General features: G+C 42.3%; 1 protein-coding gene across 1 annotated transcript; it reads right to left on the bottom strand.

Moving 5' to 3' along the window:
- Positions 1-1,446: 1,446 nt before the first annotated feature.
- SLC26A3 (solute carrier family 26 member 3) lies at positions 1,447-18,969 on the bottom strand. The gene is made up of 22 exons (XM_069883423.1): positions 18,893-18,969; positions 15,472-15,590; positions 15,183-15,382; positions 14,239-14,378; positions 14,016-14,126; positions 13,782-13,939; positions 12,854-13,018; positions 12,029-12,181; positions 11,165-11,247; positions 9,773-9,920; positions 9,530-9,643; positions 9,337-9,414; positions 8,791-8,886; positions 7,692-7,798; positions 6,962-7,031; positions 6,786-6,878; positions 5,760-5,855; positions 4,887-5,120; positions 3,503-3,557; positions 2,896-3,041; positions 2,565-2,627; positions 1,447-1,612 (listed from the first exon to the last, which is right to left on the bottom strand). The coding sequence occupies exons 3-22, from the start codon at positions 15,311-15,313 to the stop codon at positions 1,589-1,591; spliced, it is 2,265 nt and encodes a 754-aa protein (XP_069739524.1). The 5' UTR covers positions 15,314-15,382; positions 15,472-15,590; positions 18,893-18,969; the 3' UTR covers positions 1,447-1,588.
- Positions 18,970-19,871: the final 902 nt, after the last annotated feature.

The raw sequence follows: 19,871 nt of genomic DNA on the forward strand, positions 1-19,871 counted from the left end.
CCTCTGCTCTGGTACTTGCCTTTCAAAGCTCCTAGTTTTCACCTCTTTAGTATAATCTGTCTTTGCCTTTCAGTGCCTTTAGGCATCCAATCTTCTCCAACAGCATTTACAGTTTCCTGTTAGCACAGAAAGTTTTATTCAGTTCCAGAGAGGTGGCTCTGTGGCATTTCTATTTGGAAGGTCTGTTTTCTAAAGGTACCAGATGAACATGGCATACATATGTGTACAACTTCTGGAATCAAGCGGCATTTCTCCCTACTTATATCTGTATGGTTTTCTTTCAAATTCTGTTTTGAAGTCTTGCATACTATGGAGGCAAAAGTCGTAATTCTTGTTTACCCAGAGCACTTTTTCCTTACTGTCAGCCCTTCTTAACTATAAATCCAAATGCGTTATTCTGCTCATCTCAGCTTGGTTGTAAGTCAAAACTAGACTTAAAAACTAAAACTCTTGTGACTTCAGACTGCTGTTTCTTTCAGTCTCCAAGAGAGGTTCCATTATTGTCTGGGCTGAAGATGTTTTTACCTCCAACATTCGCTATGCTAAATTAAAAGTTCTGTCACTCCTTGCATTTTCTCTAGAAGATGTGCTGCCATTCAGCTCTGAGCCATAGAGATCCAGCAGAGGTTGATTTGCAGCAGTTGTTCGACTGGGTTGTGCAGATTAGAGGATCAGAACAGGCTCTTTTTAAGTTAAGGTCCGTTGTGCATCTGTTCAAGAGACCTGGGCAATTAAGCCTGCCCGTCCGACAGCTCTGCACCCGCAGCTCTTCCTGAACCAAGTTCTGGGCCAGTGGTGTTTCTACTGGCTGTGGGACATGCTTACAGATTATAAACTACTTCAATGGTGTATTGACAAATGCAGCAAGCAAAGCAGAATTACCAAAATCATTATTTAATAGTTCACTATAAATGTATTGTCTCTTGTGCACTTTTTATCAGCCCAGTCCAAATTGATAAATCATGTTTCGATCTGAAAATGCCGTGTCTTTCCTGAATGATCTTCATGTTTTACAGGAGCTGCGTTGGACACCGTGCACATTTGGCTCATGGTAGTGAGATGAAACCAAGTTTAATAACTTGGTCTACTAGGTATCTTAAAAAAGCATAAGAAAAACTTTATACAAATTATATACAAGCTGACGATATAATACCACTCCCAACTGTTAGTCTGTGCTATAAATTACAAGATTTCCAATATTTATACATTCTGTAGTAACTGTACAGGTTGTCTACACACCATCAGAATAATATAGGTATATGTACAAGTATTTGCAAAGAGGGTTAACATTACCTACTGCTTCAGCTCTGTGAGTAGGCTGTCAACAAGGTATAAAATAAGAATATCTGTGTGATTTTAGCCTCCCATGTATGTACATAAATACATTTTTATATATATATACACACACACACAGAGACACGGAAAGACTAATAATCCCATTCCTAAACTTGAAACATAACCGTATGCAGTAAATCCTTCTTAAAGTATTTAAAAGTGTCTTCCGTCTTCATGCTTGTCTCTGTGTCTGCATTCAGCTTCTGTAAATGATGTTGAGTTGGTGGAGGATATTATGCATAGAAAATGAATTCTAAAATTTTGTTTCTGTTGAAATCTGCAGGAAATAAAAGAAAACAAATGTCACCCTCTGCAAGGAACAGCTATGGTAGGTGCTCTCTGGTGAGTGATATGTAAGAATTTACTCCTTTAAATTGTTTGTGTGGGAAGACTGTGGTATAACATATTTTCCTCATAGGTTTAGCTGTGTGCTGGATCATAGAACCACAGAATGGTTTGGGTTGGGAGGGACCTTAAAGGTCATCCAGTTTCAACCCCTCTGCCATGGGCAGGGACACTTTCCACTCATCCAGCCTCACCTTGAACACCTCCAGGGATGGAGCCTCCACAACTTCTCTGGGCAACCTCTTCCAGTGCCTCATCACTCTGACAGTAAGAAATTTCTTCCTAATATCTCATCTAAATCTCCCCTCTTTTACCTCAAAACCCTTACCTCTCATCCTATCACTGCACTCCCTGATAAAGAGCCCCTCCTTATCTTTCCTGTAGGCCCCCTTTAAGTACTGGAAGGCTGCTCTAAGGTCTTTCTGGAGCCTTCTCTTCTCTGCCTTTCTCTTGAAATCCATGAGGAAAGGCTGTGTTCCTTTCTTATTCCTGCCTCCAGGCTCCCGTTCTGTCTGAGACATTTGGATAAATGGGACTCATGCTGACATCTCTGCCACGTGGACCCTCTACCAGTGAGCTCATCATGGGGAAGCTGTGGTGGGCAAGTGAGGAGGCTGGTGAGATGGCCTTTGCGCACCTTCCTTCTGCAGACTCCCAGTGTGCAAGGCGAGGCTTGTGAGCAGAGCCCCGTGTCTCTTCCTGTAAGGCTTTTGCCTTAAGTCAAATCCTGTCAATAAGCTGTCTGAATGCTTTCTGCACTGGGTTGACACAAGAGCTCAAGGATGAAGATGCTTTTGTTATCTGACCTAGCAGTTCCTGGGAGCAGCTTTTGTGCTGCGTTTCCTGCAGTTGTAGTGCTGTAGTACTGGAGACACAAGCCTTACCGCGTGCTCCTGGCTGCTCAGTCCATTGCTGGGGATGACGATACAGTTGTTGCTGCTACCCTTCTGCAATGGACACAAGAAGTTGTGAGCTAGGAAATGGATTGTTGCCTTTTATTTTTTTTTATTTTTTAACATTGAAGGAGGTCTTCCTTTTTAAATCTGTGATACATGAGTGGGAATTTTACCTGGAAAGAACTCACTTGCCAGCCCTTTATGCCCCCTGCCAGGTCTCTGGGTTGGTGCAGAAGAGCAAGCTATGCAAAGCATGTTGGGGGGCCTCTGAGTAATGTAAAGGCACTAAAGTAGTGAAATATTAAAACTGTAGTGTTACCTTAGTGAGCTTTAATTTGGGGGAGCTGGCTACATCCTTCTTCAGCAAAATATGTAAAACTGCGTCGTGAATGGTGAGGAAAAACATGGATGGCTTAATCTCCTCATCAAAAAATGCACTTCTCTCCAGTTTTTCCAGGAAGCCCTCTGCGGGGGGAACAAAATCAAAGCACAAAGTGACCCATGGACCTTGAAAATGAAGAAATAGTGTATCTACTGAGTAAACACAGGAGTTTCTGGTATACTGTGCTGTTTTATTTATTAGAGCAGATGGATTCCTCTTTACTGATGTGGAGATAATTGGACATAAATGTCCATCGTTACTGCCCAGCTTGTTGCCAGGCAGAAGGGAATATGAGCTCTTATTTAATGACCAACCCAGGCTGCCCGATAATGCATCTTGCAGCCCAGGCCTGTACAGCACAGCAGAAGCTGGAGGTAAAATGAGCCGTTGTGCGTTGTTCTAGCCTGCTGGGAACATCATGGGAGGGATGATGCCTCTGCTCAACCGGATCTGTTTGTTATGCACGACTGCAAAGTAGAACTGGGTGGGATGCTTTGTGGTGGACTGGGAAGGCAGTGATGCTGACAGAAAATCAAGTACTCACCGTGTGCCCCTGTAATGTAAATGTCGATGTCAATCCGGACAAATTCTTTCAAAGTCTGTCAAACCAGAAACAGGCACCATTTAGATATTTCTATTTGTGCTGATAACAGCTATTACAATGATTAGCTGCAGTGAATATACAAACCACTTCAAGATATTGATTGTATTTTGAACAACAGTAAGCAGCCCTGAACTCAAACTGCTGCACCTTGAGGCAGGATAGTCTCTTGCTTGCCAGCGGACTGGGCATGACACCATGGAGGTTATTCTCCCTCTGTACTCGGCACTGGTGAGACCGCTCCTCGAATCCTGTGTTCAGTTCTGGGCCCCTCACCACAAGAAGGATGTTGAGGCTCTGGAGCGAGTCCAGAGAAGAGCAATGAAGCAGGAGAACAGGCCTTATGAGGAGCAGCTGAGAGAGCTGGGGGTGTTTAGCCTGGAGAAGAGGAGGCTGAGGGGAGACCTCATTGCTCTCTATAACTACCTGAAAGGAGGTTGTAGAGAGGAGGGTGCTGGCCTCTTCTCCCAAGTGACAGGGGACAGGACAAGAGGGAATGGCCTCAAGCTCCCCCAGGGGAGGTTTAGGCTGAACATTAGGAAAAATTTTTTCACAAAAAGTGTCTTTGGGCACTGCAACAGGCTGCCCAGGGGGGCGGTTGATTCACCTTCCCTGGAGGTGTTTAAGGCACGGGTGGACGAGGTGCTAAAGGGACATGGTTTAGTGATTGATAGGAATGGTTGGACTCGATGATCCGGTGGGTCTCTTCCAACCTGGTTATTCTATGATTCTAAATATCCTTTTTTTAGTTTGGGTCAGCTGTCCTGGCTGTGTCCCCTCCCAGCTTCTTGCTGGCAGTGTGTGAGAAGCTGAAAAGTCGACTTAGTGTAAGCACTGCTTTGCAACAAACAAAACATCAATGTATTATCAACATAATTCTCACACTAAATCCCAAACACAGCACTATACCAGCTGCTAGGAAGAAAATTAACCTTATTCCAGCCAAAACCACGATACAAATTTTCCAACTACCAGCCTATTGTTTAAAACTGTATTTCATATGTACATTTCTGTAAAGATTCTAAAAAATCTTACCAGGTAAAGAAAGGGTGTCATAGCCAACACTCTAATTGCAGGAAAATTTAGATTGATTGCTTAATCTATTTCCTAAAATTTTGCTATGGAAAATGTACATTAACAGTCACATAAACTCAAAGGTTGCCCCTGACTTTGCAGTCCATATAGGAACGTGCCTTTAAGAAGCAGACTAGAATCATAGAATAACAGAATGCTTTGGGTTGGAAGGGATCTTTAAAGAAAGAAACTCGTCTACATTCATATGTTATTCTTTCATATGATCACTGTTTGTCTTGTGAATCACAGTTACCTTTTGGAGGACCCTCATGGCAGAAAAGTCAAGGAAGGACACAGATGAGAAATCCAGAATGATGCTGTGGATGTCGACCCGGGGCACAGTGATGCCGGGGGGGAGGTCAGCACCCCAGTTGATGTGAATGGGCAAGTCTGTCATGTTGGTAGGCTGATCCAGCTCCTCTATCATATTGTTGTCTAATTCTTCATCTGACTCTTGCGTATGGTTAGCCACACAAATCAAGCCTTTCTGTGTTAACAGAGAAAAGTGTCATAATTAGTACTTCTTTCTAAGACCCCGCCAGGGTAGTAGTTTGTAGATTGTCTTATGGCAGGGCGACAGTGATGGCAGGGGAAAGCTGATGTGGCCATGAGATGGAGCAGGATCCACCTCTACTTCACACCAGAAAAATTTCTCTCTCCTTTGTCTGGAGGAGTTTGGAAATGTTAGTTTTCTTCTCATCAATCTTTTAATCATCATAATCAGTTAATGCTGGCATTTTATTTTTTCCTGAAGTCAAAGGTCAGATATGCTCTGATTCAGTAATTTCAGAAAAGTCAACAAAAAGCATACAGGATTTGGGCTGGGAGAAAACCAGCTTTATCCTACCGATAATGCAGCATGAACATTACTTTTGTGGGCTCTACCATTTGATGCCAGACAGATTTCCAGTGGACATACACAAGCTCTGCCCATGGCAAAGCTGTAAGTCTCTAATTGTGAGAGCCACTTAAAATCTTATTTTTGATATTTGTGTTTATATCGTAAAGTGTCAGCTTGGGGAATAACATATCTAGTCAGGACAGGAGGCTCTGAGGCAGTTCTCTGCCACATAAAGCCATGGAGCTGGTTGTTTAACAACCCCCTGGGTGGAGTTGCCTTACATACGGGTGTCACTTGCAGCTCTCCTTTCTTCAGCATCTTTCTAATCTTCCTCAGAGCTTTGTTGCGTTTCCTCAGGACTCTCAGTGGGTTGAAGCCAACCTGCAGAAAGTGCAGTTTGAATAATTAAAAAACCCCAACCCAGTGACACCAGGGGAAGGACACATCATTTCATGTGGCTTTACTTTACAAGCACGATGAGCATTGTTTGGACTTGATGTTGCCTGCCAGTTTTCCTCAGTTCAAACAAGGGCTCTTTTTCTTCATTGGAAAGATGTCTAAAGGTATAACTACAAACCAGGCAGGCTCATCTGTACAAGGTTTAGAGCACCAGCATTATAGCAGTGACAATGCTGTAGCACAGGCCAGCACCTCCAACAGGCTGGGGCAGTGCTGCCTAACCCAAAGCTTGTCCTACTCATCTTTGTTATGAGACAGCCACCCAAGCAACTGAGATTAGAGAGGTCACAGTTTGTAACTGCTCTGTGCCACCTGACTCACACATTGATTTGTTTTCTTGAAGAAGAACACAAGTTGATCATGCTGGCTGCATGTCTTTTGAACTTCTTGGGTAGTTTCAATAAATTAGACAGCAGGTGACTTAGGCTAATAAGATATTGAGACCTCTTTGACAGTGTAATTTCGTTGAACTTTTCCTCTGAGTCTTGTGTTTATATTCTTTGGGGCAAGATGAGTAAACTAGCATATATTGGGTGTAAATAAAATAAATGCTAATGAAATAAAATAATGACACTTCCTATTTTTTATGTTTGCACTACTTTCTTCTAAGGAACTTAAAATATGTATATACATTGTTACACCATAAATTCAGAGCAAATCAGCCTGTTCTCTTCCTCAGAGGCATGTACATATATGTGGGATTACAGTAGTGGCAACAATATTTGAATAATTCATGAAAAATTCATCTTTGAACTGTGGGCTGACTGCATATAGAGTGATTACTAGGAAATTGTATTCACCTTAATGTGTTATGCAATTCATATATGAAGAATAACCGCCTCAAACACTTACAGCAGTGATGAGTTTATCTCTGAAGAATTCAATATTAGCAAAGAAGATAGGAGATGCGCATCTGAAAATCTTCACTCCCTCTGGCTCATAGATCTGCACAATGAAGCAAAAGTGTCAGTAACAACGTCTACTATAGAAACACAAATGCAGCACGTAGTAAAGGAAACATTTCTTACATCAGTGTAATCCTTCCTGTTTCTGTAGATGTTACTTCTCCCAACATTAGCCAAAAGGGTGCAGCTCGGACTGGGAAACAAGCACACATGAAATTATTTGTAACCCATACTGAAACCTGGCAGAAGGGAAGGATCAGAGAAAGCAGCCTCAGCTGCTGTGGTAGACTGAAATGGGACCCCACACTCAAGGGCTCTGTAAATGATTTTTCAATGCATGGCTGCTGGACAGAATCATAGAAACAGTAGGTTGGAAAAGACCTCTCGGATCATTGAGTCCAACCATTCCTATCAAACACTAAACCATGTCCCTGAGCACCTCGTCTACCTGTCTTTTAAACACCTCCAGGGAAGGTGGCTCAACCACCTCCCTAGGCAGCCTGTTCTAGGGCCCAATGACCCTTTCTGTGAATTTATTTTTGCTGATATCCAGCCTAAATCTCCCCTGGGGGAGCTTAAGGCCATTCCCTCTTGTCCTGTCCCCTGTCACTTGGGAGAAGAGGCCAGCACCCTCCTCTCTACAACCTCCTTTCAGGTAGTTATAGAGAGCAATGAGGTCTCCCCTCAGCCTCCTCTTCTCCAGGCTAAACAACCCCAGCTCCCTCAGCTACTCCTCATAAGGCCTGTTCTCCAAGACTAAGGCATGGGGCTGTTGTCCTTCTCTGTACAGGAGAAGTTAATTTATAACAGGAGGCCTTGTGTTATCTTATTATCATGTTCCCCAAGTACTCACATCTGGGAGCGGAACACCACGGTCAGCAGCTGGAATGCCACGGCAGTTGCTAGCCCAATATCCAGGCCAAGAAAAACCGCAGCTAGGAATGTCACCACCCATATAACCTGTAACGAGCAGGTGGACGGCAGCAGTTACAAGCATGTCAAGGACCTGGGTCATCAGCCTAGGGAAGCAGCAGCAACAGCTCTCAGATCTGGCCCAGGCTATTCGAGGGATTTCACGTTCCCTAGTTTGTTGGTTTTATTTTCTTCGAAAACAAGGCCAGACTTAGTGACTAGCACCAGGATGTGTTACTAGAGATTACAGTTTCTATACAATTAAGGCTTAGAATAATAGGAGTGTGGATATTTTATAGGTGGTTCACTAAACAATAAAAATCCAGCAGAAAGGCAAGTAAATCAGGATGCTGATAAAGCTGAGAACTGTAGAGATGTGGGTATCAAAACAGGCTACTGTAGGTGCTGTGGATGTACTTGACTGAGAAGCACAAATGACTAGATAATACGGAGTATTTTTTTGACCACAGTTCTCAAAGCATTTTAACACAGTAAATGTCTGGTAGCTGGGAAATCTAGGGCCTGGAACCATTTGGGAACAAAAAGAACTGGCCCAAGAGAAAACCAGTAGCCTAAATTGTCTGTGTGTCAAAAGTAAACAGTCCTGCCCTCCAGCCTTGAACCTTCATATTTGGAGAAAATCCTTCAAGACGTGGTTGTCACTTGTTTTTTTCCTGGGTAACCTCCAGCTAATGTGCTGCAAGAGTGTGAGGCAGTGTCCCTGAATGTCAATGTGCTAGTTACCCAGATATTTTCTGTAAATTCTTTTTATATTTGGCTTTATAATATGAGCTATGTTTTAACAGATTTTGATGAAATTTATATAAATGAAGTTAGGAGAGAGAATCAACCGAAACCAGATGAGATAAAATGGAAAACATAAGCAAGGGGTATATGAGTAAAAAAGGCATGTCACTGTTGTACTTTCTGTTTCATGAAGTCAGGCAGATATAAAAATAAAGATAACCTGAGAGCTAATTTGTGTAATAGATGACTTTTCCAGATGCTTCATTCCTGAATGCTTGTGGTGCTGAACTTACACAGTCATACTTGTCCTTTCTCCATAGGATGCCTATTTCCTTGAATTGCATGAGCATTCCTTTCAAGTTGCCAAGAGCCAAAGATGCAAGGACTGACTGTTAAAAAGACCAAAATGCATGTTGAATTTTAAAGCAAGCAAAGCAAATGTTGAACAGCAAGACTTAGAAGCTCATATAAATACGGAAATATACAGATCAAGGACCAGGTAGCTCCTCATGGTGGGTCACACTGTGAGTCATGATGCCCCATCCATCACACTGGAACCTCCCTAGCCATGGTGCAGCACAGGTATCTGACTTGGGGCTGCAAATAGTGCTTATTTTTAGCACCTAAACGCTGATGCTGTGATACTTGGTGTTTGGGCACTTGCTTTCTCTTTGAGGGACCAGATGTAGTGGTCCTTTCTATCATGATCTGGGAAGAAGAACCAAGCTTTGTAAAATCCCATTTGGCTCCCAATGGAGCCTATGAACACTCCCAGTGACTCCTAAAGCAGCCCTGTCTTTGACAAGCAGGAAGAAGCAACAGGTGAAACTGGTGAATACCTTCTGTAATGGCTCCAGGAGAAACCCAATAGCCAAGATCACGATCAAGACGATGATAGCTGAGATAATACCAGCAATCTGCACGAGAGAGCAATTCTACCATGAGTAAGTGCCTGAAGGCTTTATGGCCATCTAGGAAAAAAAAGAGAGCTTTCTCGCCTTAAATACCATCACAATTTGTTGTCTTCTGTACCTGTGTTTTGCCTCCCGTGCTCTCCTGCACACCTGATCTTGACAGAGCAGTGCTGGAGGCAAATCCTTTGAATGATCCACCAACTATATTACCCAACCCAAATGCAATTAGTTCCTGAAATAAAAGCAAAAGAGATTGTCTTTAAAAGCTAGTTCATGACAATTATTCACATGCTAAAGCATTCCTAAAATAACTTATTTCCCATTGACAAATGCACTGCATTGACCTCTATTTTTCACCTACCTGGTTGCTGTCTAGTGGGTAGTCATGCTTGATGGAATACACTTTGGCCACAGAGAAGGCTACTGCAAACCCAACAATTGCAATGGAAAAGCCGTCACCGATACACTTTTGGAGGATACTTGCATCAGGTGCAACAGGCATTTGAAATCTGAAAGACAAAAACCTCTGCTAAGGCTGTTCCCAGAGAGACAGGTTGTCAAGCAAGTGAGAAAGGCACTGGTCCAGCTCATATTGAGCACTGCGGAAAGATGCAACACAGAATTGTGGATCCAAACCCTGTAAATCTTTGGGGAATCCTTGATCAGGACAGAGACTCTGTTTATCCACACTGGGCTTAGATTGTGTCTTAGCAGGCTTTCATTTACTTGGCCAGCACCAGCCACAGCTTATTGTGTCCCAGGTGCATGCAAAGCTCTGCCTTCTCTGACATGGCACTGAGGCCCTTGCACAGGCAGTTTGCCTGCGGAAAGATTTAACTTAGTTATGACAAAAAAACCCAACTACCTCTGTGATTCATTGAAGCACTTTAGACAACTAAACAAATATTTACTAAGTCAGGTAATATGGAGTAGTGTCTCAGGCTATCAGCTGGATACTTTAGCTTTACTCTTTCTGGTTCATTTGATCAGGAGCTTTTGCAGATCCCAGGGAGAATTCCTCTTTAGGCCTATTTTTTAAATTTTCTTTCTTTTTTTTCAGTGAACTGAGACCTGCAGAATGGAGACTCTTGGGTGGAAATAGCTGTTCATCTCCCAGCACCATTCACTTACACCCCTAGGGGTATCTGAGACAACCCAGAGTGTCCTGGTGGGTAAATGGCTGCAGCCTGCTATCCTAGTAAATGTCTTCCTTCCTCTTTTTAACTTAATGTGTGCCTATTAATTCTTTATACCAAAATTCTGGCACAGCTGCATGTAATCTCCATATGGATATATACTCAAATTGTCTGAATGGACCCTGGAGGAGCAGACAGTGCCTGAGGAGATGCTGGCAACTGGTGGCAGGGGACCAGGGGGTAGAACTGCATGATGTTGTGGTGGCTTCCCAGGACTTGTGGTGGCTGCTGAACAATGCGTGTACTTTGAGGGAAATGGAAAGGTTTAGGAATGAGTAGCTCAGTAAAATGGATAAATATCAACCTCCTGCTCAACAGCTGTCTTGAAAAATGAGGCACGCAATTATTTGTGTACTCTTTGTCACTCAGGAGAAGTGCTAGAGTGAGTAACTTTTATGTTTTTTAAGTGTGTCCTCATTGAGAGCAAAGAGTTTAATTACTTACCTAAACAAGATGAAGCAGATTATTTTAATCAGAAACATAACTGAATTGCTTTGGCACTGATAAACTAGAGAGAATGTTTTGCTCCACTAGTAAATTTTAAGCAAATCACTTACCCTTCTTCTAGTTTTCCAACAACAGCGACATTAAATTTTTCTTCAAAGTTAACATAATAGGAAATCAGTGCTGCTAAGACCGTCTGAAAGATATTAAACCCCATCTCCATTAGGCATATTCAAATACAACTATGACGACACTATTAAAAGACATTACTTTCCCTCTACCCCATGCCTTCCAGTCTCATCACTGGTAGAACTATGTCCCAAGTCTGCACATCCCTTTGCTGTTCAGATGTCACTCCTGAACCACCTTACAGGTATGGCTTTAGGTTCATAAATTGCTCAGAGAACACACCAGAATATCTCACTTACAACAGAGACCATTCCACTCAGTAAAACAGGTGTTTTCTAACAAGGTGCTGTCATAACTCCAGGGGAAAATAAGCACCACCTGCACCTATAGCAACATCCTCCAGGAATCTAGGAGCTCACTGGCCATGTGTGGCTTCCCTCACCCCGCTACAGCTTGTGAGAAAAACCCTTTGTTGCTGGAGGACAAAACTGTTTTGTGCTCAGCCACGGATGGCCAAGGCTTCAGTAGCTGCTTGCAGGTGTGGTGCAGAGGGGCTCCAGCTGTGGGACTGCAGCTGGCTGGTATGAGAGGCAGGCAGCTGATTTCATCCAAAGGAAAAAAAAATCAAGTTTTATAACATTTTATGCACTACAGATGTGTTCAGTTAAGAACAAATAAGTAAAGCTAAAACACTTTGCAACAGGTCATGAACGCTGTCAATTTTTCCTTACAGGGAAAACAACAGCCCATTGTTTAATAGTGAACGGGAGAAGAAACACTTAAAAGGCTGCTTCCCATGTCACTATAGCCATAGAACAATTGCAAAATCAAAGAGAAGTGACCATTACCACAAGGAGTTCTATTGGGATGGGAGTTGGTAACTTTGCTTTGTATCGATCGTTCACTTCTTTCACCACGAACACAATAACCAAGACGACAAGGGATGTGACAAGGTCAGCAATGTTTGTTTTTGTGATCTGGCTGAAAACGCTCTCCAGAGTCTGCAAAAACAGGAAAACAACATGTAATGTTGTAGATATAGTAGTGCTGTGGCACAGTAGCACTATCCTATCCAGAAGGACCTTTCTCTGAATTGCGCTAAGGGTTATGGTGGTTGGGATTCATTCCCTGTGGCATGATGTGGATTTAAAGCTCCAATGAATGCGCAAAGGTATTATCTGAATGATGAAAGCATCCATGAAAGACCCTTCCCACTGGCTCTCGACCCTCTCCTCCTGGCCTTCCCCAGAGCAGGGTCAGAGCAATGTGCGTGTGTGCGACAGGAAATGTGAGCAATATGAATTACTCACGAGATGCCTCTCACCGCTTTTCCTTCCTGTCCTTCTCCTCCTCCTTTCTCATCCAACAGCCCTCATGGAGTCATATCCAAGTTAAATATATATAATATCAATCCAGTAGAAGTGAATAAATGCTTGAGGCAAAGCTGAATGCTTAATTAAAATACACCAGTACACAATAGAACTAATTAGCCGAACAGGATGTCACTTGATGTTTAGTAATAAATTTAAAGATGGGTCATATGCTGATAACACATTTTTCTCTTGTGTTTCCTCCTGCTTTGCTGTTTTTATGCTGAGTTCTGTTACTACTGCCTTGTGATATACATCACAGGTTTCAACAGCATTATCAAATAATGAACATTTTGCACTTACATAGATGATGCCAAATGGTTTGTTAAATCCAGGGACAGGTAGTTGAAGCATGAATTTCAGCTGAGACACCAAAACATGGATAGCCGCAGCAGTCGTGAAACCGCTGATTAATGATTGTGATAGATAAATAACGATGAATCCAAACTGGAGAATTCCCAGAAGCAACTGAAATGCAAAATAACCACACATCAGTGTGATTCATTCATGCTTTGAAGCAATTTCTGCAACAAAGAGAACCATATTTAATGAGAAGAAAGTTTTTCACCTGATCCCATACATCCAGGAAAAAAAAGAAAATACTGTCACCAGTCATGCAATGAAAGTTGAGATTTAGCAACAGAGGGCATAAGATTATGAGGAGTAATTGCTAGAGCAGTTAGAGTCTATTCTTTTTATTTTATAGCTAAAATAAACTTCCTTAGTCTTAGGGTTTTCTGTACCTCTGCTTTTACATGGTACCAGTGTTTCCTGAAGCACAACCATATTAATGGAAAAAAAGAACTGTAGGAATTCTATATTAGGAAGAAAGGATACAATTTTTTTTTTAAGTCAAATCCAGATACTTTACTAGTATGAGATAGAGCTTTTATTCCCCTTGCTGTATCTACATCATTCACATTTCTCTCACAACTACTTTTTTTCTTATCAATTATACTGTTTTTTGCTGTAGGAAGAGCCCACCAGTGTGGGCTGTAGGATCAGATCTCCGCAAAACCAGGGATTTGAGAGCATGCATCAATGACTGGGCACTGGAGGGGGATGGGAGCCTCCTAATTAGTGAGCCGAGGTCAGTTGCATGGGAAGAGGGAGAGAATTACTTTGGTGGCTACACCAGCAGAAAACAAAGGAGAGGGCCAGTGCACCGTCCATCTCTTAGTATATATGTGTACAGATGCACGCAAGCACACACACACATATGTTTACCAACCTGAAAAACCCCAGAAAGGAAGGTTACAGATGCAGCCACCATCACCCTCTCTTCATCTATTGCAGAGATATTTGTGGAAGTGCCATTGCCAGAAATGTCATCGGGGACCAGCCTCACAACAACTCCTCCCACCATCAGGCTCAGGACAGGGAAGGGACCTGAGCAACACAAGGCATTTATTCATTAGAGACCTGAAGGGGCAGTGAGGAGGGTGTTTGGTGTGCCTGAACTTACCCACTGAGATATGTCTGGATGTGCCAAAGATAAAATAGACGAGGACAGGGAAAAATGCTGCATAGAGTCCGTAACCCGGGGGGACATTCACCAGCAAAGCAAAGGCGAGACCTGTACGGACGGAGGCCCAGAGAAGGTGATGTGTGTGTTACGCACTGAAGCCAGCAGTCCCTTTGCACCCGGCAGAGCAGGCTATGTCAGAGCACATGTTTCCCAGATGTACCTTGGAGGACAGCTACGAGCCCTGTGTTGATGCCAGAGACTATGTCACTCAGGATCCACTCCCTGAAGCGGTACGCTGGCAGCCACGAAATGATGGGAAACAAACGCAAGGAAATTTTTTTGACCCTTTGTGGGGAGCAGCTGTGAAGACACAAGAGGAGAGACCTCTCACTGAATAGCTCAGCTGAGTCACAGCTTGTCTTTTAAGGAGAAAAGAAGGGGGAAGGATCCAGGTTCAGGCAGCTAGAGGTCAAAATCTCACTTAGACACAGCCTTGATCAACTTCCTCTGCCAGCTGTGCTTCAAGAAGGACCCAGTGGCCTCCAGAGGCCCCTTCCAACTGAAATTTTCATAAAATCATGGAATAATAGTATTATTTGTGTTGGAAGGAACATCTAGTCCAAATCCCCGGCAGTAAGCAAGGCCATCTTCAACTACATCAGGTTGCTTAAAGCCCCCTCCACCCCAATCTTGAACGTTTGCACAGATGAGGTTTCCACAACTTCTCTAGACAAACTGTCCCAGTGTTTTACCACCTTCAATGTAAAAAATGTATTCCTTATATGTAGTCTGACTCTATTCTCTTTTAGTCTAAAACCATTACCCCTTGTCCCACTGCTCCAGGCCCTATTAAAAAGTCAGTCCCCACCTTTCTTATAAACTTCCTTTAATTATTAAAAAGCTATAATAAGGTTTCCCCTGAGTCTGTGCTACCAAGTGCCCAGGAAATGAGAAGTTGCCTGAAATACAACTGTAGGAAGACTTTTAAGGATAACTGAAGCTAAAATCCTTTAGAAAAATCTGACATTGCATTTGGTTAATGAGTTTTCATTGCTTTGTTGGAATCTGAGATGGAATTTGTTAGGACGGAGTTCGTGCTGTCTGGGAACAGCAGTTCAGGCTGTTTCTTAGATGCATATTTAAAAAAAATAAAAATCTCCTTACCGAAAATACAGTTTCAGGTGATCCCAAAAGGTTTTATGGTATCTGTGCAATTTCTCATGCTCTTCATTGAACAAATTCTCTGAGTACACAGGTCTGGCTACCACATAGTGGTTGCCTACAGGTTCAACCATTTCTCCTGAAAAGTCAGTCAAGGATAGTGACTTGTGTGTGCTTCTCTCTGGCCTCAGCCACTTAAAACCCTGAAATAAAGAACACTGTTAGCTTCTCGTGTACTGTGAGGTGAGTAGCTGTAGCACAGATGAGTGAACTCCAAACTGAGAATTACCACCTTTGAAGATCAAAAGAAATATGGTTGAGACATCCGCTTCACTTTGCCAAGGTGATCTCCAGCCCTCCACCTCCTCCCACTGCAGGAGAGTGTTTCACTGGAGCATGAGGTATTTCTTTCTAAAGATGCAGCCAAAAAGCAGAAAACATGGTTTGTGAGTTAATGTATATCTGAGTTAGCCATCTGCAATCAAAACCTGCCTCCCTCAAAGAAGACTAATTTCTTAAAGAATAAAAAAGAAGATCCAAAGTGGTTTCTTTATATGGCACTACTGGGAGGGCTGGGAGCTTACCAAAACCCATTGACATGTGTGTGGAAAAGCAGAGCCAAGACAGGGTTCAGCTGTCCTCTCTTGGATTTGGAGACAGGGCTGAATCTTTTGGCTTGGGTCTGCATGATGGGAAGGTTAGGCTCAGTAGTAAAAAATACCGTATTGCTGCTTGTTAAGTTATTTGTAAGATTTTTTTTTCCACACGTTGTCTGGACTGCTTCTCCTCTCTTTCGTGCCCATGAACAGCTGTTGCAATGTCTATCTTCTTCCTTGTCCCAAGCCACATTTGCATGTTTGTGCTGATAGAAACTGTCCTTAGTCACTCCAGAAATGACCCCTGAAGCCCATATTGCACATAAGAAGATTCAAGATCCGTTTCACTGGGCATTTGGCAGCAATTAATTGGTGCCATCATTGTACTGCCCACTGTGCTGTTCAATTTCTCTATGTCTCACATTCTTCCCATGTTAAATTCACATAAATAAATGTGCTACCTAAAACCATTTCTCTCTAATGCAACCACCATTAAATATTTCGTACAGTAGTTGTCCTAGTCAGGAGCCCTGGAACCTGCTCTTGGTAGCTACAGTTGGACTAGATGATAGTAGTAGGACCCTTGAACTGGAACTTATCTATTCTCTGCTATTCTATTTTCTTTTGACTCAGAGACAAAGATGTACTGTCGGAAGCAAAAAGTCTTCTGTGATACTGATAACAGAACATTTTTCTTTATTTCTCTCCCCTACCACAAATGCTCCTCTGCATCTCATGACAGATACCTGACAACACTTGTTCTTCACCCAGGTCTATGGACTAACTCACACTGAAATAGCCTACATGTATTTCTAACTCAGACTTGTGTGTACTCAATATCTGGTGGATTTTCAGGACAGATTTTCAAGTGGCACAAAGCTGTTTGCACAGCCATGAAGAGATGGCAAGTTTTTTTATCTCTGACAATTTTGGCATGAAAATGTGAATCCCTTCCTGAAACTTTGCTACAGTTCTGGGCCCATTATTGACCTATTTCAAGTGATTTCATTTTCGTTTCCTCTTAGTTCATTCTGGCAAAATTCATGATGCAAATGCAAATAGTGTCAGAAGAGCCTCTTGGATATGTGGGTTTTGTTGACGTACTATTTTCCCATAAAGGATTCCCTATTTTGGCAATAGGTTAAACATTTTTATTATCTGTTTTAACATAAAAGAATAGATCTGTAATATTCTTCACAAACTGGTGGGCAATTATTCTAACAGACCTGTTCTTAAAATCTAAGCTCATTCATGACCCTGATCCAAAATCAGTGAAAATCATACTCCGATCCTGTAACTGTACACTACTGTCCCTCCCTCTGTTGGTATCAGAGTTCCAAACCTGATGAAATTTCAGTTGGTAAATTGTAAATTTATAAATTTAATTGTAAATTAAATTGGTAAATTTAATTCTTTCTCTGATAAATATTGGTATACTTAGATTTGCAGGATGAAGTTTTACCTATCAAAGATTTTAGAATTGCTGTTTCCTTGTTTGCATACCAACCTCTTAGACTTCATGCCACAGAGAGGAATATTGCTGAAAGCCCTGTTGAATAATTTTATCCATTACGTTGTTGGCCACAAGATGTACTATTTATACCCTTTGAAATGTTCGTAAGCCATAATAATAAAAGAAGTGCATAGGTTACTCTTTCATTTCAGATTTTCCCCAGTGCTGCAGCAGCTGTAGCTTTTCTGAGTGCTTTATTGTCCCTCCTGACCCTTGCCTGACCTTTATTATTTCCTCAGGCCAACTTTAATGCCCCAGTCTCTGGGGGCATATAATGTGCCTCTTTACAGCCCTCCAAATCAACTTTTGCTTATTAGTGCAGGTCTTGCTGAAGTTCTAAGTATTTTGTGTGTGCTTTTTCCTTCCTGAAAGGAGCCCAAATTTACTGACTCTCCTCCTGGTTTTGGTTGATGACTTAGAGCTGCAGAAGGAGTGCTGGAGCCTCATCCCAAGGGTCTTGTCAAGCTGAACCATGTGATCATGAGACTGCTTTAAAAACCGTGGCGCCACATGGCATTAATCAAGTTAAGTTTAACCAAGCCAGCCTGAGCACCTGAAATGCAATGTAAAGTGCCTCCAGCCTGTTTCCTGGTGGGTAAATGAGACGAACACAGTGCAGTACATTACTGCAGGTGGATGACCACTGCTGCAAGTCACCTGCTAGTTAAGATTTTCTTGTCTGGTTTTCTCTTCCATGGGCTCTATTGGCAGCTATCAGCCAACATGATTTCAGCCAGAACTGCCTTCCTCTTGTTTACACTCATTTTCTTCCCATACATGTTTAGAAAGATAGGATGCCCTCTGCATAGAGACATCTTTTCAGCTGTCAGCATCATTGCTTATTTTAGGTGTTTTAAAGAAAATGGGGATATTGTGATGAGTGGAGACCAACATCCTCCACAAATCCCCTAAAAGAGATACTCCAGTAATCCATGCTGCCTTCCCAGAGAGCTCTCATCATCATATCTTTGGACTGCTTATGTGGCACAATTCTTCTGACGACTTCTATAACGTGTCCACCAACAGATTTGGAACAGGAGCACAGAGCAAGCATACACCGCACAGCTATTAAGTGGTAACAACTTTCATTCACTATTAACCAAAACTAGGTCTGACCTGAAACCCCAGACATAATAGTCTGGTTCAATTTTATTCCACACAGCCTCTGGTCTGTTCTCATGGCTAGCAATTACCAGCACTACCACCTCTCACATGTAAAATTCTCTGACTCCATGGCTAATCCCCCACATCTGTGAATCTTTGGTAATGCATATTTTGATGTGTGGAATTTTGTTGTGAGGGTTAACAAAGGGATACTTTTCCTCATTTGTTAATTTATCGTAAATATTGTTTAAGAAGGACACAAAAATGTGGTAACCTTAACTGAATAATTAAACATTAACACACTTCATCCCACTTTTCAATCTGTGTATACACACTCACAAACTCTATTACTTTGCAAGATAAGCATTTGAAAAATACAAACAAATTCCACAAAGGAAACGTTTTCATCTTGCAAGAAATACAACACATGACTAGAAGCATTTAATTGAAAAACAGTACTTCACATATCTCACATCCAGATTGGTAAGTCAAAATTGTACCTGATGTTTCTTCCAGGAAGTCCTTCAGAATAAATAACAGCAAGCTTTTATGGAAAAAGATATCCTTGAAATTTTCAGATGCAGTGCAGGTATCTTGTGCTGTTCTTCTTTCCAGAACCTCCCTAAATACTGCCAGCACTTTAATAACTAACTTTAGTTAACTTTTACAAGAAAAGGAAGATCTCACTGTGGCCTTGACCATTGAGCCTATCCTCAGGAGGGATGATAAAAGTCATTTCTTAAAGTTCTCCGTGATATTGCTTAACTTAGTTTGGTGAACTATTTCTGATTGGTCTGCAGAGACTAATACGGGAGAATAGAGGTGAATAAGAAGGGCGGTCTGTCGCAATCCTCTGCTGAGCATCTGCCAGGTTTTTGTTGAGCACAGTGAGAAACGCTGTGAGCAGAGCTCAGCTATGGTACCTTTCAATTCTGATGGAGCATAAGCCACTGCTAAGGGAGATGGGGCCACCAGGTGTGCCAGCATTGGACAACATGTCCCTCTGTGAAACTTCCCCTGAAGCACCTTTAAGGAACTCTAAATTGCCTTCCCAGAAGTAATTCCTGAATGCTCAGATCATTACTGAAAATAGCCTTTGCAGGGATTTCCAAAGGCTGGCTGTGACTTGGTGGAGCCAGCAGCTGTGGTATCTCATCACAGACAGCAGAAAGATGCAGGCTGTGTGTGCCACCGAGTGTTTGCGCACCGATGTGTTGTAGGTGGGTTCAACTGTCCTGCAAGATCCTGGTCCCCTTTACTGCCTATACAGGAGCTGAGGGAAATCATCCTCCCTAGGTCAAAGTAAGTCTTTGTAAACATTTCTCTGAGATACCTAAAACCTAAAGAGATAACTGAAATAGTATTTTAATGCCTCAGGCTGCAACTTTAGTTGCAGGCGCCTGTGTTCAGGTGTCCTTTGTTGAGAAGAGCAGTAAACCTTTAGTGCTGAGGTGCTGAGGACACCATAGCATGGAACTA

The sequence above is a fragment of the Phaenicophaeus curvirostris genome, chromosome 1 (assembly GCF_032191515.1).
Source record: "Phaenicophaeus curvirostris isolate KB17595 chromosome 1, BPBGC_Pcur_1.0, whole genome shotgun sequence".
NCBI lineage: Eukaryota > Metazoa > Chordata > Aves > Cuculiformes > Cuculidae > Phaenicophaeus > Phaenicophaeus curvirostris.